Source organism: Zootoca vivipara, chromosome 12 (genome assembly GCF_965207765.1).
Source record: "Zootoca vivipara chromosome 12, rZooViv2.hap1.1, whole genome shotgun sequence".
NCBI classification, from domain to species: domain Eukaryota; kingdom Metazoa; phylum Chordata; class Lepidosauria; order Squamata; family Lacertidae; genus Zootoca; species Zootoca vivipara.
In genome coordinates, this window is record NC_142595.1 from 8,443,785 (window position 1) to 8,469,205 (window position 25,421).

Consider the following 25,421-nt stretch of genomic DNA (forward strand, 5'->3'; position numbering starts at 1 on the left):
ACTCCCTCAACATCCTATTCTCCCATCATGTTGTCAGGGATTTTTTGCCCTCTCAGTCTCTCATCTTTATGTGCCATCGGGCTGTTATGGGGGTAATTATGGGTTTCTCTGTGGGGGGTTTTCTGTGGCGTTTTTTTTAAAAAAATGTGCACATATCTCAGGGTTACCCTGAGTCTGCTGATACATCTATTCCATGGGTAGGCAAACTAAGGCCCGGGGGCCAGATCCGGCCCAATCACCTTCTCAATCCGGCCCACAGACAGTCCGGGAATCAGTGTGTTTTTACACAAGTAGAATGTGTGCTTTTATTTAAAATGCATCTCTGGGTTATTTGTGGGGCATAGGAATTTGTTCATTTTTTCTTCTTCAAAATATAGTCCAGCCCCACACAAGGTCTGAGGGATAGGGCGCCAGCCCCCCGCTGAAAAAGTTTGCTGACCCCGGATTATTCTGTGCAGCGTGGGTGTTCATGATGGCTGCCTAATACACAACTTGGTACCAGCACATATGGACAAGTGGGACCACCTGACAAAATGTGCTGGGATGCTCCTGTTCAGGGTTCAAGCCGCCCCATTCCACCTCTCCTTCCTTTGGTTTTTCACCCTCCCATTGGTCAGTATGCCATGCCTTCTGAGCATGCTCACTGGGCTGCCTGAGTTTCTTCATCTCCATTTTAGTTTCAGTGGAGAGCCAGTGTGGTGTAGTGGTTAAAAGCGGTGGACTTGTAATCTGGGGAACCAGGTTCGCTTCCCAGCTAACCACATGCAGCTGCTGGGTGACCTTGGGCTAGTCACACGTCTTTGAAGTCTCTCGGCCTCACTCACCACAGAGTGTTTGTTGTGGGAGAGGAAGGGAAAGGAGAATGTTAGCCGCTTTGAGACTCCTTTGGGTAGTGATAAAGCAGGATATCAAATCCAAACTCTTCTTCTTCTTCTTCTTCTTCTTCTTCTTCTTCTTCTTCTTCCTCCTCCTCCTCCTCCTCCTCCTCCTGCCCTGTCCCAGCTACATTCAATTGTTTAATTCCTCCGTTGTTGGTTATGGGCAGGTGGCTCATCTCTGTTCTCCTGCTCCAGCCATTCTGTTCTATTTCCCCTCTCCCCTCCCACCCAGTCATGAGGGTTTCCGGCAGCAGTTTGATGTGCACACTTCCCCAATTGTTTGTTGGCATCCATCTGTCTTGAGAGATAATGGATTGTGCCTCTGGGGGTGACATCAAACTGCTATAGAAAACCTTTGTTTTAGGGGCCAAAGAGCAAGTCATGGTGGCTTTTTGTCTAGTCAGCTAGCAACGTTCATCAACCATGATGGGGACAAAGCCATTTATTGAAAGCAGATCTGCCCAAATACCCTAAACCAGGAGTGTCCAACTTCCAAGAGACAGCGATCTACTCATACTGTAAATAAACTGGCAGTGATCTACCCATTGGGTTGACCAAAGTTGTTGAGTTTTTTAAGGGAGCCACAGTTGTTGAGCTCCCTAAAGAAAGTTGTTTTTTGGGGGGGGAGCTGAGGGTCCAATGATCAAGCAGGATCGACCCGGGATACCCCACGAACGACTAGTAGATTGCAATCGACCTGTTGGACAGCCCTGCCCTAAACGATGACATTGAGAAGTCACTTCAGGCAAGGAGCCATTCTGTCTGTCTGCTTGAGATGCCGGAACAATGCCTAAGGCCACCAGGGCTGAAGAAATGTTATAGCTGGCCAAGTGTGATGTGCCAAACAGTCGAAACAAAACAAAACAAAATCCTTCCAGTAGCCCCTTAGAGACCAACTAAGTTTGCTATTGGTATGAGCTTTCGTGTGCATGCACACTTCTTCAGATAAGCAAATATACTTTCTATGGTAATTACAGAAGCACCTGGTCTGCAAGAGCGAGGACTTTATTGGAAACAAAAGTAAACTAAGCATGGGAACTGAAAACAAGATAAAATCCACTCCTGCGGGACTCTCTCTGAAGCAGTTTCATAAAAGTTAGAAGTGCCAGAGAGTCAAAGTCCAGGGGAGGAAGCGACAGAGGCAGGGACTTTGCAAAGGTTAGGCAAATGTTTAGCTCTGAGAAAGGAGCAGTCCGAGGGATGAGACGCAAGCTGCAGGATTCTTCCCAAATCTGCCCAAATGAGATATATGAGGCAAACCTATTGGCTCCTCAGAACAGCTAAGCTGCTGAGACGCAATGACTCCTTCTGGGCCATTATCTGGGTAGTGGTAAAGCGCAACGAATCTCAAATTAATCATTGTGGGAGAGCAGGGCTGAGAGAGGAGAAGCCAGTGGCTTTCACACACACACCCCGAGAAAAATGCTTGTCCCTTAGATCTCCGTTCGAAAAAGCAAGGCAGATCCCTTCATTTTCTCCGCATAATCCTCATCAAATTTCTCGTTCTGAGCTACGGTGAATTGGTTTTTCCAGTCACCTGCAATCCCTATGGAGAAGGAAACCACAAATCACTAGGCGACCATCATAAGGCCTATGTTCTGTTCTGCAGATAACCTTCGGCGCTATAATCATTCTAGCCCAGAGCTAGGTACATTTCAGACCATCGAAATCAAAGTTTTGCGTAGGTTTTGACCCAGATAACATGGGCACAAAGCATTTGTTGACAGGGTGGGTCAAACAATTCCGTTTCCCAGCACTTGAGACAATTTGCTTTTCTTCAGTAGAAGTAGCTAATAATAGCTAGCATTCAAGAGCCACGGTTATTTCACTGAAGGGGGAAGGGAATCCGGGAGCAAAGCAATACTTAAAGATTTCACTCACTGCAGGGAACATAAACTGGCATTGGGGAACAACAGACAGCCCTTTCATGGGGCATGCTGGCTTTTAAAATGAACTGGTAAGACCCGCAAAGAGGAAGTGTTTAATTTTAAAGCACCGGATTCCTGAAAAGCCTTAACAATGCTTTGGGCTAATCTACACTGACCTTGGGCCCCACTTTCCAAACACAGGCTCACACATTCAAGCTCCATGTCCGAGCACTTCTCTTTCTTTGCCCAGCCGCTTCCCCCAGGAAAACCCGCTCTTTAACGCTGAGGGCAATTCAGGTCTTCTGTGGATTGCAGTTTTCTCTGATTCAGCAGTAAAGAGCTGGTTTTCACTAGGAAAGCGCTGGGGCGAAGGAGGAGGGGGGGGAGGAAAGGAAGCACTCAGACACCATGAAGTGTGGACCTGTGTCTAGAAAAGTAGCGCAAAAAGGAAAGGTGTCTGAGTCCCCTTTTGGGGGATTGGGAACGATTATGGGAAAATGATATAAAATTTATGGCCTGAACTGCACTTAAAGAGAATTATATGAAAATGATGTATAGATGGTATTTAACACCAGTTAAATTAGCAAAAATGTATAAAACAAAATAAGCATTGGAAATGTAAAGAAGCCATAGCTGCCAAGTTTTCCCTTTTCTCACGAGGAAGCCTATTCAGCATAAGGGAATTTCCCTTTAAAAAAGGGATAACTTGGCAGCTATGAAAGAAGCAGAAGGTACGTTTTACCATATGTGGTGGCAATACAAAGTTATAAAAAGTTTTTGGGAAATGATTTATAATGAATTGAAAAAAATGTTAAAAATAACCTTTGTAAAAAAAAAAAAACCAGATGCATTTTAATAGGTATTACAGGAATGGATATACCGAAAGAATACAAGAATCTCTTTATGTATGCAACAATGGCTGCACGGATATTGTTAGCCCAACACTGGAAAGCAGAACGAGTCCCCACTAAAGAAGATTGGCAGCTCAAATTAATGGAATATGCCAAAATGGCAAAATTAACTGGAAGACTTAGAAATCAAGAAGAAAGACAACAAATATAAAAAGAATGGAAAATGTTTATTGCATATGTACAGAAGCATTGCAAGGAAGTTAATACAGTAGCAGGCTTTTAAAAAACACTTGTAACATTAAGGAGAATGTTTAAATTTGGAGATAATTAAAGATAAGGAAATTATTGACATGTATAAATTAAAATAATATAAAAGAGGGAGGGAATGGAGTGAAGTTGACGGATCTGAGTAATCCTAAAATATGGATTTAATATTGTGTGAAAATGTTCTATTTTCTATTTTGTGTGTGTGTGTGTGTGTGTGTGTGTGTGTGTGTGTGTCTGTGTGCAGTTTATTCTTTTATACTTATGTGATGATAATGTTTAATTGTGAAATTAATAAAAATAAATAAAAATAAACGTGTTGTAATACGCACAAAAACTATTACATTTATTAATGTATTTACAGATCTTATAAATAAGAATTTTAACTTTCATATCTATTGAGATCTTGAAAATGTGATGTGAAGAAACTCAGCATAATATTAAAATAATCTTAAACGTGTAAGGATCTTAAATTACCAATTTTTAAAACTATTGTTCTGTTGTTGTTGTTTTTTAAAAAAACCTCTGGTCCCAATTAACGATTAGTGGGAAGCTGAATGTTGCAAGGTCATGTTGCATATAAAGGAGACTGACCTTTTCTCATGAAAGGTGACACGCTGTGGTCCATTTGATCACCTGGCATCGTTGTATAGTTTGAAGTGGGGTTCTTCTGCATCTCCTTGAATGACGTATGGTGAAGAATTTTATTCACCACTTCCTCCGACACCTCCTTTCCCAGAAACCGAATCACCTTCTGTACTTCACGCTTGGGGTCCTGCAAAAAGAGAGGCAGCGGGTGCTCCCTGACCGTCAATCTTTTGGAGTGGGATTCATTCACTTACCCGCAAATTCAGGTTTTGACATTATTGTCTGATTGGGAGTTCTTACGCGACAAACCCAAAAGATCAGACTTTTGGTAATAAGCAAGAATGACTGGAAAATGCACTAGGGAATGTGGGATAGCACTTGTTTGGATGCAACATCATCTCAATTCCTAGGAAGCAAATAAGATGCTCACTAAATAGCCAAATGTGTTGTCTGCTCTCCCCCAAAAAATAAATCAGCAGGAATGCTCAATAAACAGGCTGTCTGGGACCATCATGCCTCTAGCACCCGAGGATTCACACACCTCCTTCATGTCTTCATAGAAGAGATACAGAATATTAGGGTGGGTCTTCTTCTTCTCCCACCATCCTTTTACATGGTCGTACCAGGATCCAAAAGCCACTGCAAGGGAAGGGAGAGAGAGAGATGGGCAAATGCTTCTTTTAAAACTCAGATTACAAAAAAAATTAGAAGAATACAGACAGAATATCAATATGAAATAAATATCAATGGTCAAATATAAAAATAATTCTACTAAGAAGTAAGTCCAATTGAACAAGTGGACCTTGCTTCTGCATGGGGTCTGACTACATGAGATCCAGGGGGGGGGGGTTGTTCTGCACAATATTTGTTTTCTTTCTTAATACTTCCAGCTTTGCACATACCACAGAGGTTACCTTTCTATTGCAGATATATCACGTTTGCTAAACCTCAAGTGTACTATACAGTGGTACCTGGGTTCTCAAACTTCTCATCCCTTCCAGAAGTCTGTACCAAAACCAAAGCGTTCCAAAACCAAGGCGCACTTTCCCATAGAAAGTAATGCAAAATGGATTAACCCATTCCAGACTTTTAAAAACAACCCTTAAAACAGCAATTTAACATGAATTTTACTATCTAACAAGACCATTGAGCCATAAAATCAAAGCAATAGTCAATGTACTGTGCTATAAAATAAATAAAACAGTATTGTAGATGATAAAAATTAAAATTATTTTTTTCTTAATGGCACTGATGATAGTCATTGTTTGGATGGGGGGCTTTTATCCATTTCCACAGTCACACAATCAAACAAACAAACAGTAGCTGAGCTGGGATCCACACGGTCCCAAAAACAAATTAATTGAAAAAGCCTCAAAACAAAAAACGGCAAAATAAATAGCAAAAACAAAAGCACCAAATATAAGCTCCAAATATCACCTTGGAACACTGCAATTGGAAACGGAAGGCTGAGTTACAATGGGGGGGGGGTGCAAATTAGCAGCGCAACAGGAAACACAGGGGGCGGAGCACGCTTGGCTTCTGAAAAAAAAAGTTTGAAAACCGGAACACCTACTTCTGGTTTTTGCAGCGTTCAGGTTCCAAGCTGTTCATGAACTAAGCTGTTCGAAAACTGAGGTACCACTGTATTTTGAATGGCAAATATGTGCAAAGTCACATTCGTAGTTAGAGTATATGCAGTTCATCTTTGGACTTCCGTTGCCTGCATATCAGCAGCAGTTGCGTTGAAAGACCATTATTGTTTTGTGTCCTGCTTATCAAAAACATTAAGGGCAACTCTATGCTTCAGACTTTAAGGGGTTCAACAGTCTCCCATTCCTTTATGGCAGCCTTTGACATTTTTATTCCCTGGTTGGAGGGGGAGGGGGGACCCTATTAGACCCTAACAGATTTTGGGGGGGGGGACCAAAGCACATGCTTCCTTTTAAAATGTGCATCTCTCTCATATCACATGTGAAAGGAAGGAAAATTACAGTGAAAAGGTGTCCGTAGGCAAGGAGATACAAACCCCTTCCTCAGAGGTGGCTTTCAGGTAGCGCGACTGGGCACTGCGCTGAAGGGGGCACCACAGCAATGCTATAGAATGGAGTGGGGAGGCACCAAATTTGAGCATCGTCACAGGGTGCGGCTGAACTCTGAGAGCCATAGCTGCCAAGTACCCCGTATTCCCCAGGAAACCCCCGTTTTTCCTTACCATTTCCTGGCGGTCTCCCGTTTGAGCTCCTCTCCCGTAAATCTCCCTTAAACCCGCTCCTGCCGGCAGCCATTTTTCTGGTGCCAGTTTGCCCATCTATGGGCACCAGAAAATGGCCACCGCTGGCGCCGGAAATAGCTTCTATGCATGCCCGGCGGCCATCTTAGGGGTGGCCACATGGTGGTGGCCATCTTGGAGGTGGCCGCATGGCCACCCCTAAGATGGCCGCCGGAGAACTTCCGGTGGAACTTCCGGTGCCACTGCTGCTTCTGAGCCCGTATTTTTCTGCGGGAGACTTGGCTGAGAGTCCAAAGTCTGTCACCGCCTTCCTGATTTTCATCCTGAATCACTATACCTCCACCCCTGTCTTACACCTGATGGGAACAGACCTGCCCTCAACACAGGAACCTGCTATTTGGCCCTCAACAGCAACTTAAAGGTAAAGGTAAAGGTACCCCTGACCGCTAGGTCCAGTTGTGGACAACTCTGAGGTTGCGGCCAGGGCCGGCTCTAGGGGTAGGCTGGGTGGCACGGGGCGGCAGGGCCGGCAGGGGGGCCGCGCACAGCAGAGCCACGCAGAAGCCCACCAACCGCGGCAAGAAACGGGGCGGGGCGGGGGCGCCGGAGCGATCTCCGCACCATGGCGCCAGGGCGCCCGACATGCTTGAGACGACCCTGGTTGCGGCGCTCATCTTGCTTTACTAGCTGAGAGAGCTGGCGTTTGTCCGCAGACAGCTTCTGGGTCATGTGGCCAGCATGACTAAGCCACTTCTGGCGAAACCAGAGAAGCACACGGAAATGCCATTTACCTTCACACTGTAGCGGTACCTGTTTATCTACTTGCACTTTGATGTGCTTTTGAACTGCTAGGTTGGCAGGAGCTGGGACCGAACAACGGGAGCTCACCCTGTCGCGGGGATTCGAACTGCCAAACTTCTGATCGGCAAGCCTAGGCTCAGTGGTTTAGACCACAGTGCCACAACAACTTACCAGACTACAAATCCCAGGATTCTTTGGGGGACACCATGACTGCTTAAGAGGAACAAAACTGTTGTCTAACTAAGGACCAAGAGAAGGTCCACGGGTTGTGCTCAGAAATGAAATGTTCTTTCCTAGTTCTACCTTCCCCCGCCACAAATTTCCCGAGAAACTCATCCCAGGTGCCAGGTTCCGGGTGCATCTTTGCCATCTTGTAGAAGTGGTAGTAAGAGACAGCTACATCCTTGGCATTCCTGGCCACATAGATCATCTGTAGGAACAAACATTGAGTGTTTCTGTTAACTGCCGATTTGTCCAAATTTGCAAAATGTTCGTTTGAAAAACTGGTCCTTTTCTTGAAAGTCTGAAATTTAAAAATATGTTCTATGATCTGTACACCCCATTCCTGATTCTTAAAGAAATTATTAATAATAATAATAATAATAATAATAACAATAATTTTTATTATTTATACCCTGCCCATCTGGCTGGGCCTCCCCAGCCACTCTGGGCGGCTTCCAACAGAACATTAAAATGCAATAATCTATTAAACATTAAAAGCTTCCCTTTAATGAACTTACTAACTTATAAAAAGTTAAGGCTGCACTTTATGGAATGACATTTTACCCAGATTTCAAAAACGTTCCCTATCTGTTTCACTGCTGGTGCACACTGTCTGTATTGGTAGGCAAAAATGCTCCCTCCACACCTGGCGTGAAGGATCCTGACTATCAAAGTTGACAGATCTGTGAGGTAAATATGGGACCAATACAAACAGTCATTTGCCTCTTTGATACGTGATGGAAGATCCCATCTGAAAGGTCTACTAGGTAATTTGGGGAGGTTGATAAGTTGGAAACATTCCAAGACTAGGATATATAATCATTAGACCAAATGAAGAATAAACTAGACCTTGAACCTCTTACTCATTCATGTTCCGGTACAGTGGTACCTCGGTTTAAGTACACAATTGGTTCCGGAAGTCTGTACTTAACCTGAAGCGTACTTAACCTGAAGCGAACTTTCCCATTGAAAGTAATGGAAAGTGGATTAATCTGTTCCAGACGGGTCTGCGGAGTACTCAACCTGAAGCGTACTTAACCCGAAGTATGAGTGTAATTGGTTCTGGAAGTCCGTACTTAACCTGAAACGAACTTTCCCATTGAAAGTAATGGAAAGTGGATTAGTCTGTTCCAGACGGGTCTGCGGAGTACTTAAACTGAAAGTACTCAAACTGAGGCGTACTTAAACCGAGGTATGACTGTACATGCAAATTCGACCTTTCCTGAGTAAGTTTAGCAAAAGTCAACAGGTTTGGAGAGGAAAGAACAAATCTGAAATAGCATTAGATATCGACAATGTACATAATGAGACAACAGTACACAAGTACATAACAAAATGGAATAAAGATATGAATATTGGAATCTCACAAGAAGTATGGCTATTTTTGTTTCAAACAAATGAAAAATTGTTTCAGTTCCTCAAGCGCAACATCCTATGAGAATTGTATAAAGATGGCAGTCCAATGGCAGTTAACTCCATGGAAAAGCAAGTCCGGAGATGGGAGATAGATATTTCAAGAGCCAAAAGGGGACTAATAATGTATTTCTTATACCCTGCCCATCTGACTAGGTTGCTCCAGCCACTCTGGCAGGCTTCCAACAAAAATACAGGAACAACCACAGCAAGAACAACCTCAGTAACAAAAAGCTTCCCAAAACAGGGCTGCCTTCAAATGTCTATGAAAAATTATATAGTTGTTTATCACCTTGGGCATTCCACAGGGCAGATGTGACTACCAAAAAAAGCCTGGTTTCCCTGTAGTTTCACTCCCTGCTGTGAGGGAACCACCAGGAGACTTTGCACTAGAACTCAGTGTCTGGTCTGAACAATGGGGGTGGAGACGCTCCTTCAGGTATACAGGACTCCTTGATCATTCAAAGAATCAAATCCAAGGCTGAGGCAAACTCAGAGATGGTTCTATCAGAATGTGTAGTCAGGCAAAACTAAGCATAAGCGTCTGTAGTGCATCCTAATGAAAGGTAGATTTATTTTACCTTGCAACCATTTTCCCAAAAGGACTCGGGGACGAGTTGCACTGGGAGGTGAGTCTTAACTAGTCGCGGAGAAGGTATCTCAGCAAGTTGCTCTACACCTTGAAAACATAGATAGAGAAAATAATTTGAAAAAACATTTGAAAAAAATAATTTCTTCTGGCCTGATCTAGAGATGCCCCTGAAGAATGGAATTTGTCAGTGAATTTGTGGGTCTCCCCATGGAGACTTGCCCAGCTAAAACAGGTTATTTTCCAATGACAGAGGCTCTAACACAGGGTCCCCAAACTATGGCCCGGGGGCCGGATGCGGCCCGCACAAGTCAATTGTGCGGCCCCCGCCAATCCCCACCGCCCGCTCTTACAGGCGTGCCGCGGTGCGGTTGCCCATCTCCAGGTCAGCACGACGCCAGAAATAGCTTGTGCGCATGCGCAGAAGCTATTTCCGGTGCCGTGCCGACCCGGAAGTGCACCGGAAATGATGTCTAAGCATGCACAGAAGCCATTTATGGCGCCACCCCACGCCAGAAAAAGTGAGTGTGTGCGCGCATGGGAGTGCGTTTCCCCACCCTCCGGCCCGCCGCACGACCAGCGCCGGAGGAACCGGCCCAAAGTAGGGTAAGTTTGGGGACCCCTGCTCTAACATCCAAGTAGTACATGCCCAGAGGTCACCTGATAGGTCATATTGGAATACACAGTGAATAAATTCCTCAAGCATTCCTGTTACAAGAAGAGTACCTGCCCATTGCTTTTCGAGCTGATCAATCATTTTTGTTTTCAACATTGTGGAATAAAGTCTATTTCTACTTTTTAACCGGAAAGTAAAAAGTTGTGCTCCAAGTACCAAAAGTGTGGGCAACACACGTATATACTGGGTATATAGGGAGGACGAATTCATCACCTTCTTTGTACTTTGTAATACAGTAAAGGCTTTACCATTAATAATGTCAGGAATGATCAGCTCCATGAAAGGAACACGGTTGAAAATGGCATCTCGTTTACACTTTTCCACATCTGCATTGTTGTAAATCATGTCCAGAATTTCACTGATCCAGGTTGTGCCTGAAAATGTAAATGCATGTGCAAATTAGAGCAATTTTAGCATAAGGTATCAGCTGGGTTTGTAAAATGGGTATAGATTGCGGACACTGCACACAAGCTTAAAAGGGAGTCCCTTAAAATCAGTTGATTAATACAGAAAAGAAATACAGGAAAAAATGGTTTTAATTCAAACTGAACACAGAACTCAGCTTCCTGTGAATCTTAGCTATCATTAAAAACAAACAAACAAAAAATCTATCCTTTGGAGTTGGTGAAGATATGCTTGAAGCTTCCTGTGAAATTCCTCTGAAGTTGTGGCGCTGCCTCTGATGACGGTCCAAATTCTGGTGCAGAATTCAGCGGCCAGGTTGCTCACCAGGGCAAGATGGTTTGAGCATATAATGCCAGTCTTGGTTCGACTGCACTGGCTGCCAATTAGTTTCCAGGCCCAATTCAATACGCTGGTTTCGACCTATAAAGCCTTAAAACAGCTCAGGGTTGCAATACCTCAAGGACCTCTTCTACGCACTTCCGGACATGCGTAGAGGTAACTTTCAAAGCCGCCGGCGGCCATTTTTTGTGCCCATAGATGGGCAAAGCAACACCGGAAGTTGCATCTACACAACTTCCGATGTCACGCGTCTGCCGGTCCCGGATTCTGCAGTCCAGGACTTGGCAGGTATGCATGGAAATGACGTTGTATGGTCATCATGAGTATCATGGGCGAAGATGTAGCAGTCTGACAATTGCCAGTCACATATTCTCATTTGGCGTGGCAATCTCACAAGCACTGCCAGGATTTCTGGCAGAAGTGCATATTTTCCAACTTAGCAACGTTTTACAGCATGAAACCTGACTGAATCCCACTCCTGCAGATGTCCCAATTCCCTGCAACAAATAAGCAGCCGTTGTGCATTCTATGCATTAAAGATAAAAATCCAGGAAAGCCCTTAGGCACAGGCACCTGATTTTGGGTAGGTGGCAATCAGAAGATCATCTGGCTTGGCCTGGAAGTTCTCCACCTGGGTCCATGCCTCAGCGATGCTCCAGAACAAGGCAACACCATGAACATCTACCAGTTGCCGCCTGAAGACACCTTCTTTCGACTCCATCCTGTGGCAAGGAAGAAGAGGAAGAAGAAGCAATTGCTTTTCTTACAGCCAGCTGATCTCTATATCAGCTGATAGCTGTGGGAGTGTTCTCCTTATTCACTTGGTAGTGAAATGCTGAAGAAAGCAAGGCGCAGAGAACACTGAGCCCAGATATAACTCATTGCTGCATTTGCTTGAAGATAGTAGAGTACTCAGGTCCCTCATGCAAGCTTCCCACAGGCATCTGGTTGGCTACCGTGAGAACAGGATGCTAGACTAGATGACCAGAAGGGTGCTCTTGTATTTCCATGCATGGCAGCACAGCTCCCATGGGAATACAGCCACTGAATGCAGCAAAATGCTGAGAGTAGCCCTGAAGTCTTAACAAAATGGTAAACCTAGATCCATTTATTTATTTGTGTGTGTCCATGTACTGCTGCTATTTTTAACTCGGCTAAAACAACGTGGGATTCAGCAGTTACGAATTATCAGTCTCCGCAGCCACAGCGGGCGCTGCGATTCTCCAGCAGTTTGACTTCACCCCCGGAGGCACACTGCATTGTCTCCCAAGACAAACACACACACACACCTCAACTGCAAAGGCTCCCTGGTCGTTCAGTTCCAGGGTGTTCTGTCTGTGCATTTCTGGACCAGAAAAGGGTCCAGGTCTTACTACCACCTTGTTTCTTGTGTGTAGGAAACTATAGAAATACTAAAAAATATATATTGTCCAGTAGCACCTTAGAGATCAACTAAGTTTGTTCTGGGTATGAGCTTTTGTGTGCATGCACACTTCTTCAGATACACTGAAACAGAAGTCACCAAACCCTTATATATAGTGGGAGGGTGGGGTGAGGTTTTTCCCAGAAGGGTAGTAGGAGATGGGTGATTGACTCAATGGGTATGGTAAACCTGTTGGCGACTGTTAACGACTGCAATTAATCCTACAGGAAAAAGCAAGGGAAAGTATGCAGATGACCAAAAATAGCTTTAGCATTTGTAATGAGACAAGAATCCAATATCTCTAATAAGGCCAGGTCTCTCCATAGTTTTCAGTTTAGTAATAAGTTGTAATTCAGCAACTTCTCTTTCAAGTCTATTTCTGAAATTCTTTTGTAATAAGACAGCTGCTTTGAGATCCTGCATTGAATGTCCTGGGAGAATGAAGTGTTCTCCCACTGGCTTCTCTGTCTTGTGATTCCTGATGTCAGATTTATGTCCATTTATCCTTTGGCATGGGGTTTGGCCTGTTTGTCCAATATAGAGAGCTGCTGGGCATTTGATGGTATAGACCAGGGGTGGCCAACTCCCAAGAGACTGCGATCTACTCACAGAGTTAAAAACTGGCAGTGATCTACCCCCTCAGGTCAAAATTGTTGAGCTTTTTTTAAGGAAGGAGGAAGGCCCCCATTTTGGGGGGGTTCAGGTCAAAGTTGTTGAGTTTTTTCAGGGAGGAGGTAAAATGTTGAGCCACAGTTGTTCAGCTTCTTTGGAGAGAGCCAATGATCTACCGGTGATCAACGCAGGGATCCAGTGATCTACTGGTAGATCACGATCTACCTGTTGGACATGCCTGATATAGAAAATGTTAGAAGATGAGCAATTAAATAGGCCTGAGATGGTATGTTTGATGCTGTTGGGTCCAGTGGTGATGTTGTCTGGGTGTAAAGGTAAAGGTAAAGGGACCCCTGACCATTAGGTCCAGTCGTGACCGACTCTGGGGTTGCGCGCTCATCTCGCATTATTGGCCGAGGTAGCCGGCGTATAGCTTCCAGGTCATATGGTCAGCATGACAAAGCCGCTTCTGGCAAACCAGAGCAGCACATGGAAACGCCGTTTACCTTCCTGCTGTAGTGGTTCCTATTTATCTACTTGCATTTTGACGTGCTTTTGAACTGCTAGGTTGGCAGGAGCTGGGACCAAGCAATGGGAGCTCACCCCGTCACAGGGATTCAAACTGCCGACCTTCTGATCAGCAAGCCCTAGGCTCAGTGGTTTAACCACAGCGCCACCTGGGTCCCTATGTCTGGGTGTATGTGGCAGCAAAGTTGGCATCATAGTCAAACTCATGTTCATAGCTTCGAGAACACTGTCCAACCATCTCGTCCTCTGTCGTCCCTTTCTCCTAGTGCACTCAATCTTTCCCAACATCAGGGTCTTTTCCAAGGATTCTTCTCTTCTCATGAGGTGGTGTGACGACCCTGGTCCCACTCTGCCTTACTATCACTGCGACACAGGAATCCAGAGGGGAAAACACCCACCCTCTGGTCCTGCCGCCTCAAAAATAAACCCCTTTTACTAATGGGTTTCTAAGTAAGGAGAGCCTTCCAGCCTGCGTGACCTGGTACCTTAAGAAACTCTAGGCTGTCCCCCAGGAATAACCTCTTGCCTCCAGTAAAGGGTCTCCCTCAGTTGGATTCCCCCACTGTAGAAGTTTGCCCTATGCACTCTGGCAACTTCTTGGCACCTCAGGTTACCCTTCTAAGTCTCCTCCGTGTAACTTCAGGACACAAACCACCACCTCCCTGCCTGAGGTGAGTTTTGCCCTCTCTTGAGTCACCACGGCTGTGAGTCCTGGTACCTCGCTGGAAAAATACAGACGGACCTCTTGTTGGCAAAAACAGAGATGAAGTTTTATTGTGTTAAAAACATAAGTGATTCTTTAACGTGTCATTTATTAATTAGCTTTGTTCCAGTTGTACAAAATAAACTCAGTCAAACATTTAACTTTAAGTTGTCCTAGCCTCTTCACTGTCTTCTAACAAGCCACCTCATAACACCACACCACACCTTCCTCCCTCTCCCTCCTAACTGACCAAACCGACTCTCCCTCCTTTTTTAAAACCGGGCACAGTCCCGCCCCCATCAGAGTTCTATGCCAGTCAGGCTGGAGGTGGGTTAACTCTTTGCCAGCTGGGCAGAAATAAACATTTTAAAAGTGCTTCAATTTGTCACATATCTCCCCCCACCACAAAGACATTGCGTCGGCTTGCTCTTAATTAACTAGAGCAATGCCAAAGCAATGGGCTTGGGGTTAAAAATACATCAATGCATCCTTTAACATTCATATTACAAAGTCAACTAAATTAACATCTCATAAACTTGTACACAGATAAACCATGTTTGGCATGTGTTAGATTATAACACCTTGGCACAAATGTCTTGCTAGGGTTCCCACCATTTCATATAATAATTTGCACCATTCTATACCTCACAAAAATACCTGGATAAAGCGTCCGCTATGATGTTTTCCTTCCCACTTATGTGCTTACCCTGTGTCTATTACATGAGTTGCTAGGCTGGTCCTCCCTGGGATGTTTGAGAAGATCTGAGCAAACTGAGCAAGGACTAATTTTAACTGCTCCTTTTGCTCTGGGGTCAGACCTTCGTCGAATGACACCTCTGCTAGAGTTGTGCCCTTACTTAGCTCTCCCCACCCAGTTAAATGAATCCCTTGGGTCACCTTCCCCTTTACTTGTAACACCAACTTATTTCTGTCAAAATAAGGCTTAAGTAAATTTACATGAAAATTTTTACATCGGTTCCCTTCCCCATCTAACTCTACCAAATAGTTCACCGCTGATATCCTCTCGACCACTTTGAAGGGACCGTCCCACGACATCTCCAACTTCTTTCGACGTCTTGTTCTTAACACGAGCACACTGTCACCAGGCTGGAAAGTTCTGTCTCTTGCGTGTGCATCATACCACTGCTTCTGTCGACGCTGTGCCTGCTGCAAGTTGTGAGCAGCTTGCTCCCGTAGCTCTTGAAGGTCGCTCTGCAGCTCCTGTAGATACGTCACAACATCAGGGCTGTCGATCTGCTCCTCCCCTGACCACGCTGCTTTCATCAAGTCTAGGGGTCCTCGTGGCTGTCGTCCAAATAGGAGTTCAAAAGGACTGAACCCTGTGCTCTCCTGCGGCACTTCGCGATAACCAAATAGGAAGTGTTGCAGCCTCTCATCCCAGTCGTTAGGATGATTGATGGAATAGGTTTTTAGCATCCGGCTCAGGGTCGAATTAAATTTCTCCGTCAAGCCATTCGACTGCGGATGATAAGCCGTAGTTTTAACATGCTTAACCCCACAAAGAGTTAAAAGCTCTTCCATGGTCTTGGACGTGAAGGATGTCCCTAAATCTGTTATAATTTCCTTGGGGAATCCCAGCCTTAAGAACACCGACATGAGGGCTTTTGCTACAGTCTTTGAGTCAATGTCCTTTAGAGGTATTGCTTCTGGATAGCGCGTAGCATAATCCACGAGGCATAAAATAAACTTATTCCCCCTTTTTGTAACTCTGGAGATAGGCCCGAGGATGTCCACTCCTACTCTGGAAAAGGGCTCAGTAATTACCGGAATAGACTGTAACAAGCCTCGCGTTTTGTCCGCTCTTTTGCCTGCTTTCTGGCAGATCACACAGGACTTGCAATACTCTTTGATGTCTTTGCCCATCCCAGGCCAGTAAAATCTTGCTTGGATTCTATCACTAGTCTTCCTAATGCCTAGATGCGCTGCTGAGGGTGCGTCGTGTGCCATTTGTAGCACTTGCAACCGGTAAGTTCTTGGCAACACTAACTGTTTCTTCCTTTCCCAAACAGCAGCAGTTTTCCTCCTCCTAGAAATTCTATACAATCTTCCCTCAATGGTGGTAAATAAGCAGGGGTTCTCCACAGTTACTTCTGCAGTAGGACTTTGTGCTTTACCCCACAGCTCTTTTATAGTTTCATCCTCTTTTTGATCACTCAAGAATTGGGCACCGTGCTCCTGGACCACTGGCACGCTAATCAGCCCTTCATCCTCACCAGGCTCTATGGGTGACTCTATAACTGCAGGAGGATTACTCTCAGTGACTTGAGACTGTGACCTAGTTATCACTTGAATACGGTGCTTCTGACTAGCTAGGTCATTCCCTATTAAAAAGGGTACCTCCAATTCATTTAGGATTCCTACTCTCCATTTGCCACAAAATCCTTTGTAGGTAATATCAACTTCAGCTAATGGTACTTCAAAATGTGGGCCCCATATGCCTTTTAAACTATAGGCCTGACCCTTGAGGTACTGCTCCTTTGGAACAAATTGTGATTTGACCAGTGAGACTTCTGCTCCTGTGTCCCTCAAACCTAAAAAAAACTGACCATTTAATTCAATTGGCTCCATGTAATCTTGGTTGCACTCCTGCTCAGCCCTCCAGACCTGCAAGACCTTAGAAGTAGTCTCAGCTGGACTGTCTGCTTTCTCTGAGCCTTCTGTCTGAGGAGAGCTATTTTCCTGTGACTGCGTTATCAGTTTTATTTGTTTAGCTGCAGAAGGTGTAGTTTGCGACTTAACCAGCAGGGGGCACCTGGCACGTACATGGCCCTCACGATTACAGAAAAAACAAGTGATTTTCTTAGACCCTGTCTTGTCAGAAACTGATTCCCTGACAGGAAAATTTTCTTGCCTGTCTTTATTTTCTCTGTTTCTCCATGGATTACTCTTCTGTGAGTGTTTTGGGAATGTTATTTCACTGAAATCTCCTTGTAGTTCATCTAAGACCTCGGCAACCTGTGCCACAGTTTTCAGTTTTTTATCCCTCAAGAACCAACGTAAATTGCTAGGGATTTGCTTAAAAAATTGTTCTAAACAAATTAAATGTTTTAACTCATCAAAGTCCTTCACTCCACTCCCTTGAATCCATCTGTCAAGTAATTTATCTAAGCGGCTAGCTAGCTGGGCATAAGTCTCTTTATGTTCCTTTTTTGCCTCACGAAAAGCCTTTCTGCTTTGTTCAGCCGTGAGCCCACATCGAACCCTGACCCTTTGCTTAAATACTTGGTAACTTGACAGCTCTTCTTCCCTCAGGTCAGCATAAATTTCACTTAGTATCCCACAAATTTGAGGTCTTAAATAAAGCATCCAGTTCTCCTCAGGTATTTGAAATTCCACACAAACGCGTTCGAAGGTAAACAGAAACGATTCGACATTATCGTCCTTTCCAAATTTGGGGAATCTTTTTAAATTAATTGCGATACTATCATTATTAACTGGACTGCTAGTTAATTCTGATCTCAAACGTATCTCCTCAAGCTTCATTCTGTCCTGTTCTAATTGAACCCTTAACCTCTCGGACTGCATTCTCTCCTCAGCTTCAATTCTAGCTTTTTCTCTCTCACTTTCAATTCTAACTTTTTCCCTCTCATTTTCAGCTTCAATCCTAGCTTTTTCTCTCTCACTTTCAATTCTGGCTTTTTCCCTCTCACTTTCAGCTGCTATCTTTTCCCTCTCAGCTTCAATTCGGGCCATCTCAATTCGTAGTTTCATCAGTTCTACCTGAGAATCTGGGCTTCCCTCAGCCCCTTCCGTTCTTTCATCTCCTTTTGCCTCTCTGGGTTTTCTTACGTGAGTCATTTTCCTCACAGGAAAATCCTGACAGACTCAAACCAAACTAAACGCGTGAGCTTTGAATTTCGATCACGACGCTGCCACCAAAAATGTGACGACCCTGGTCCCACTCTGCCTTACTATCACTGCGACACAGGAATCCAGAGGGGAAAACACCCACCCTCTGGTCCTGCCGCCTCAAAAATAAACCCCTTTTACTAATGGGTTTCTAAGTAAGGAGAGCCTTCCAGCCTGCGTGACCTGGTACCTTAAGAAACTCTAGGCTGTCCCCCAGGAATAACCTCTTGCCTCCAGTAAAGGGTCTCCCTCAGTTGGATTCCCCCACTGTAGAAGTTTGCCCTATGCACTCTGGCAACTTCTTGGCACCTCAGGTTACCCTTCTAAGTCTCCTCCGTGTAACTTCAGGACACAAACCACCACCTCCCTGCCTGAGGTGAGTTTTGCCCTCTCTTGAGTCACCACGGCTGTGAGTCCTGGTACCTCGCTGGAAAAATACAGACGGACCTCTTGTTGGCAAAAACAGAGATGAAGTTTTATTGTGTTAAAAACATAAGTGATTCTTTAACGTGTCATTTATTAATTAGCTTTGTTCCAGTTGTACAAAATAAACTCAGTCAAACATTTAACTTTAAGTTGTCCTAGCCTCTTCACTGTCTTCTAACAAGCCACCTCATAACACCACACCACACCTTCCTCCCTCTCCCTCCTAACTGACCAAACCGACTCTCCCTCCTTTTTTAAAACCGGGCACAGTCCCGCCCCCATCAGAGTTCTATGCCAGTCAGGCTGGAGGTGGGTTAACTCTTTGCCAGCTGGGCAGAAATAAACATTTTAAAAGTGCTTCAATTTGTCACAGGTGGCCAAAGTATTGGAGCCTCAGCTTCACGATCTGTCCTTCCAGTGAGCACTCAGGGCTGATTTCATTCAGAATGGATAGGTTTGATCTTCTTGCAGTCCATGGGAGTGCTCTTGAGTCTCCTCCAGCACCCTAATTCAAAAGCATCAATTCTTCAGCGATCAGCCTTCTTGATGGTCCAGCTCTCACTTCCATACATCACTACTGGGAAAACCATAGCTTTAACTATCCAGACCTTTGTAGGTAAGGTGATGTCTCTGCTTTTTAAGATGCTGTCTAGGTTTGTCATTGCTTTTCTCCCAAGAAGCAGGCGTCTTTTAATTTCGTGACTGCTGTCACCATCTGCAGTGACCAAGGAGCCCAAGAAAGTAAAATCTCTCACTGCCTCCATTTCTTCCCCTTCTATTTGCCAGGAGGTGATGGGACCAGCGGCCATGATCTTGGTTTTTTTGAGGTTGAGCTTCAGACCATATTTTACATCATAAAATCAATAAAAATAGGTTGTTGCTTTTAAAGACACAACAGACACCTGCCCTTGTTCAGATTCTTGTTCAGATGCTAGAATTTTAGCGGAGTAAACTGGACAAACAGCAATAGCTTACATGTGTACGAAACTTTAGCTTCTTATTGATTTCAGCAATGGACATATTGCATATTCCAAAACTATTTAAAGCACAGCAACATAGCAGTGGTGCAACATAGACAATTTTCTTCTGTTATCGGTGAAAGAAACGGGCTTGAAACGTATCAGTAACTAGCCTCCCAATTACATATGTGTTTTGAATTGTGGAAATGAGAGCACATTATTGATGTTATGTTTTTTCACAGCCAAAGGTACACCTTAGTTATGAAATCCTTTGTTGGCATTACACAGAAGGATTATCTGCAATGAATATGTCCCACCAAATAGAAAAGGAAAGAAAACCCATTGTGATGTAAAGAATATTATGGAGCTGAAATCCCTAGCAGCTGCGAATAATCTTGCGCACAGAAATCCACTAGACTCATACTTTGTGGTGGCTTAAGGTGCCCTTCATAATGCCAGCGGGTGCTGGTTTCCACTGACATCATTGTTTACTTAATGATAGGAGAGGACCCTGGAGATTAGCACACTCCAGAAGCTGCACATTAATGAGACTCTCAGCTACAACAAGGTTTTATTAATCCATGTTTACAACCGCCCATGGAGTTTGGGCAAGGGGAATTTCACAAATTATATGGAGGCAAACCTGGATTTGCCACCAAAGGTGCCCTCTGCGCAACAACCACCCAAACTCCTTGGTTAGTGGCCTTCTTTATATACCGCTCCCATGTCAAGTGGCCTTAAAACTTATAATAAAGGCTTTGTAATTGCAGGGTTATAAAAAACAAAACAAGTTTCTGGGCTGCTTGAACCTCTGCCCATTTAAGGGCCGGGACTAGATAAGACATGGGAGATTTGTGAATAGACTCTTCTGATATCTTGCTTGTTTAGAATTGTCAATAACAACCAGGAGGTTATTCGGATTAGGGATGTAGCACTGGGAAAGCAGAACTTTGATTTCTGCCCCAGGTGTCACCACCCCTTTTTAAACGCCCCCCCCCCCGCAACTGCTACTTGCAGAGGCAAAATATACTCCTCTTCTTCTTCTTCTTCTTCTTCTTCTTCTTCAATCACTCGTAGCTGAGTAAGATTGTCTTCCATAAACACGGTTTTCACAATGAGTCCGTAAGTGACTGTGGAGGCCAATTCTGGATCCACACATCCTTCCACAGTGGAGACATTGGTTTCCGGGCGGGAGCTGATCATGGTGTAGATTTGACAAGCATGCCTAGCCAGTGAGCCCCCCCCCCAAGTTATTGGATGCCAGCTGCCATCAGCCTTAGCAAGCATGGTCAGTGGCCAGGGAGTGGGGAGCTGTAGTTCAGCAACATCTGGGGAGCCAAAGTTTCCTCAACTCTGTTCTAGGAGAATGGCTGGATTGTTTCCAGAGATGAGAACAGAAACTGACACCAACCGTTCTGAATTTACACTACCGATTCGTATTTCCTCTCTCCAATGTTGGTGATACTGGCTTCTACTTGTCCCCATGCCATACGGTATCATGGATACCATTGCAGCTCCTGTGTGGAGCAAGAAAAAGAGCCCCGTACGTGGGGAACCTGCCCAAATGCATACTTCAAAAGAAATCATGTCTGTCTCGCATCGGTACAAAATGTAACACCTGAATTGCCTGGAATCAGGCAAGGACCAGAATTTCCTTTGGGCAGAGGAAAGAAAGGCACACAGCTGAACAGTTTCTCTCCCACAGCTCTGTTGTGCTCCTGTGGAGATCAAACCTGTTGGGATTATCTCTTGCATAACGCTGTTATCCAATGCTGTTTTATCTCCTTGTTCAGCAGGAGCAAGTACACACATTATTCCTTGCAAGGAATCATGGGAGCTGTAAGTTACCCCTCACAGAGCTACAATTCCCAGAATGCCTAGCAAACAAGATTGGGGGGAAAATAAAGTGCATTAAGGTAAAAGGTAAAGGACCCCTGGACAGTTAAGTCCAGTCAAAGGCGACTATGGGGTTGTGGCGCTCATCTCGCTTTCAGGCCGAGGGAGCCAGCGTTTGTCCACAGACAGCTTTCCAGGTCATGTGGCCAGGAGGACTAAACCGCTTCTGGTGCACTGTGACAGAAGCCAAAGCGCACAGAAATGCTATTTACCTTCCCGCCCCTATTTATCTGCTTGCACTGGTGCGCTTTCGAACTGCTAGGTTGGCAGGAGCTGGGACAGAGCAACGGGAGCTCACTCCATCGTGGGGATTCGAACCACCGACCTTCTGATCAGCAAGCCCCAGTCACTCAGTGGTTTAGACCACAGCACCACCCACGTACCTTTTTACCTAATGTGCATTAAATACATTATGTGTATGCAGTCTTAGTAGTGAGTGGGTTATTCAGCCACCATTGCTACACAATCTTGCTTCTCTCTGTGCATAGATTTGGGGGTTGGGGTACGTGAACGGGGCTTTGCTATTAATATGACAGTGCCAGAAGACCCTAATGCCTAGGGTTGTTATATGTCCTCTTTTTCCAGGACATGTCCTCTTTTTCAGAGGTAAAATGTCTATACGGGCAGATTTTCTGAATTTGCCAAAATGTCTGGAGGTACAGGAGTGGGCTAATTTTTATGATGCCTTCACAATACTAGACAACCATATACATACTGTGTGAGTTTTGCATGATACAGGAACAGGCCAGGTCCTTGTTTTTTTTATGTATTTTGAATGCCCCCGCTCCCGCACCGCTTCACTGCCCCCCACTGCTGACGGCATACATGTCCTCTTTTTTGCTTTTCAAAGTAGGGCAGTGCGGGTGGCGCTGTGGGTTAAACCACAGAGCCTAGGGCTTGCCGATCAGAAGGTTGGCGGTTCGAATCCCCGTGACAGGGTGAGCTCCCGTTGCTCGGTCCCTGCTCCTGCCAACCTAGCAGTTCGAAAGCATGAAGTGCAAGCAGATAAATAGGTACCGCTCCGGCAGGAAAATAAATGGCATTTCCGTGTGCTGCTCTGGTTCTCCAGAAGCAGCTTAGTCATGCTGGCCACGTGACCCGGAAGCTGTGCACCTGCTCCCTCGGCCAAAAACGGGAGATGAGCGCCGCAACCCCAGAGTCGTCCGCGACTGGACCTAATGGTCAGGGGTCCCTTTACCTTACCTTACCATGATCTCGCCTCTGCATGTGAAGAAATAGCAAGAAGGGAGGCTGTGTTGATAGGGGCATAGACCAGGAGGACCTGAATTAAAATCTGTGCTTAGCCCAAAAGTTGTTGAGTGATCTTGGACCAATCATCCTTCCTCAGTCTAACCTACCTTACATGGTTGTTTTGTGATCATCCTAACCCTGGGTTTCTCGCCGTAAGGGTGGGATAAAAACGTAACACATTAAATAAAGCCATGCCTTATTCCTGCAAGCCTATTCAAGTTATTCCTGTAATGTGGAACTCACTCAGCCAATGTACACGGACACACACAACTGGAGCTTTAATGCAGCTCAATTGATAGGAAAGCTGTCATTGCCCTGACAAGAGATTAAAACTGTGGGTGGAGAGAGTAAGCTTTGCAGTGCTTGAGTCTCTTGCTCCACTTAAGAAGAAGATTTTGAGTACGATATATACCGTGATCCAGACAAAAATAACTCTCCATGACTAAACTGGTGAGTAATCGGTTGTTTGGGAAACTACATGCCCGCTACTACAAATTTGTGTTGTCATCAATATCTAGATGGAACCTGTTTCTAAAGCCACCTTCGGCTGAGTTGCAGCCACATAAGCCTAGCCTCTCCGCTAGTGGCAACCACCCTCCAACCCCCAGAAAGAGCCGGACAGAAAGTGCCTCTCGATGGCAAAAACCTCCTGTAGTCTTGTTCCACAGAAAATAAGCAAATATTGTTACCCTTCAATCAAATCTCTTTCTGAGTGGGCCTTCGAGAGAGCCCCGTAGGGCTGCACTGAAGGCACTCGAGGCACCTGTCGGTAATTTCATTACAAACGAAGCTTGCTTACCTGTAGTTAGTTTAGTGCTGTAAGATGGCACTAATATATGGTGTACTCAAAGTGCAGTACGAGTTTGGTAGCTGATCTGAAGCCACAATCCCAACTCCTTGAAGCCTTTGTGAGCGAACGCCTTGCTTTCACCTGCCTTGCTGCCTCTCAGCCAGGCGTCAGATTGCAAAGACTTTTCTCTCAAACAGGCTGCACTGCTCTAGCGGTAAACTTCAATGTTCTCAGGAGAAGCTAGCTTAAACACGGAAATAAAAAGCTTTATTACTGCAGTGTAAAGGTGCCTATAGATGGGGTTTTTTTTAGGGGGGGAGTGTTTCCTATGGCATAGTCCAAACTCATATCACACTGATAACAAAAGCCTTAAGAGCAAAAAAAGGAACAGGGAGCCTTAATCCATGAAGTAATCTGAGCAAATGAAGTAATCTGTAAACTTTAAAGAGAAACCAGCAGACCCTTTGCTTGGAAAATAAAGTTCTGCTGGTTTCTCTTTAAGGTTTCCAGACTCAAAGGAGAGCAGGGCAATTAAAGGCACAGAAGTCCTGTCCTCTATTGAGTCTGGCAACCCTACTCAGAAGATTTCAGCCGCTGATTCTTCGAGGCGATGAAGTCTGGCTTATATGTAAATAAATGAAGTAGGGTGGAAGGGCCTGGGGTGGAAGGGCCTTACTTCAGCCTTCCGCATGAATATCTTCTAGAATTTCCAGATTGTCCACAAAAATTGAGCCATTTCCAAGCGCTGGCACCTCTAGTTCGACTTGATGCGCTATAGGTTGAGGTATTGGAAGGGGAGCTGAATGACCCACTTCTTCTGGAGTCAGATGCCGGCTAGATGTCCAATCTTCAGTGGATAAAGGCAGTGGATACAACACTGTCTGGAACAGGGCCTAAAGACACAAACTCATTAATAGCAATGTACTGTATCTGTCTGTCCTTCAGTTTGTCTGGGAACAACTTGGTGCATCCTGGCCAGAGTAGTTCAGTCCATTAAGTTCTACAGTCTTGTTGGGCTTAGTGGAAGGAGGCCTCACCTCAGTCTGAGAATCTCTCCCAGGTGCTACCTTGAATGCACAGAGCTTCCATGATATGAGTCGATTTCAAGGATTCGTTCTCCAGCATAGGTGAAGGCCAAAACTAACCTTGACAAACAGGAGGGAAGATCAAGGAATAATGGAAAAACCGTAGTATGATGCAGGAGCTAATATTATAACTGAGGAAAGCACCCAGCAAACTTCCGTTTGGAAGGGCAGAGGGTAAAAATAAGTTTCATGTGAAACCCAAATGCTAACTCCCTGCTTTCTGATTTGTAATTGGCCCTAATTAATATATATAATTGGCTGTTTGAATCACCGTATTTTTCTGTGTATAAGACGCCCCCCTACTTTTGGGGACCCCAAATTTAGAAAATTGGTAGCATATGCACTACCTGTGTATAAGACACCCCCAGATTTTTAACCTTATTTTAAGGTAAAAGAAACCTAGTATTATACATGGAAAAGTACGGTATATACGGGGAGGCTGGCAAGCTCTTGCACTTCCCAGCTATGTTTTATGTGAGCCCAGTGCCGGGCTTGCAAGATAAGCCTCGGGAGTAAAGTGTACAATAGAATTAAGAGTTATGCAAGTTACCGGTGGAAATCAATGAGAAAGGATTAAGCGTGTCAACTATGGCCTCTAGTGTCCAATGGAAGGAAAGGCACATGGTCGCACGGCACGGCAAATGCATCCAACTCGTCTCCATTGAGAAATCAGGGAAAACAGCAGCATGCAACTGACATATGAACGGCCCTCCTGGATCAAACCAATGGTCCAGCATCTAGGTCATGCAGTGGC

At 44.9% G+C, this 25,421-nt stretch overlaps 1 protein-coding gene across 1 annotated transcript; it reads right to left on the minus strand.

Annotated features, from left to right (window-relative positions):
• Positions 1 to 1,865: 1,865 nt before the first annotated feature.
• LOC118094577 (sulfotransferase 1 family member D1-like) lies at positions 1,866 to 23,795 on the minus strand. The gene is made up of 8 exons (XM_035135104.3): positions 23,592 to 23,795; positions 11,698 to 11,846; positions 10,629 to 10,754; positions 9,697 to 9,794; positions 7,784 to 7,910; positions 4,991 to 5,088; positions 4,456 to 4,636; positions 1,866 to 2,424 (listed from the first exon to the last, which is right to left on the minus strand). Exons 2-8 carry the CDS (start codon positions 11,843 to 11,845, stop codon positions 2,312 to 2,314), a joined length of 891 nt encoding a protein of 296 aa, XP_034990995.1. The 5' UTR covers position 11,846; positions 23,592 to 23,795; the 3' UTR covers positions 1,866 to 2,311.
• Positions 23,796 to 25,421: the final 1,626 nt, after the last annotated feature.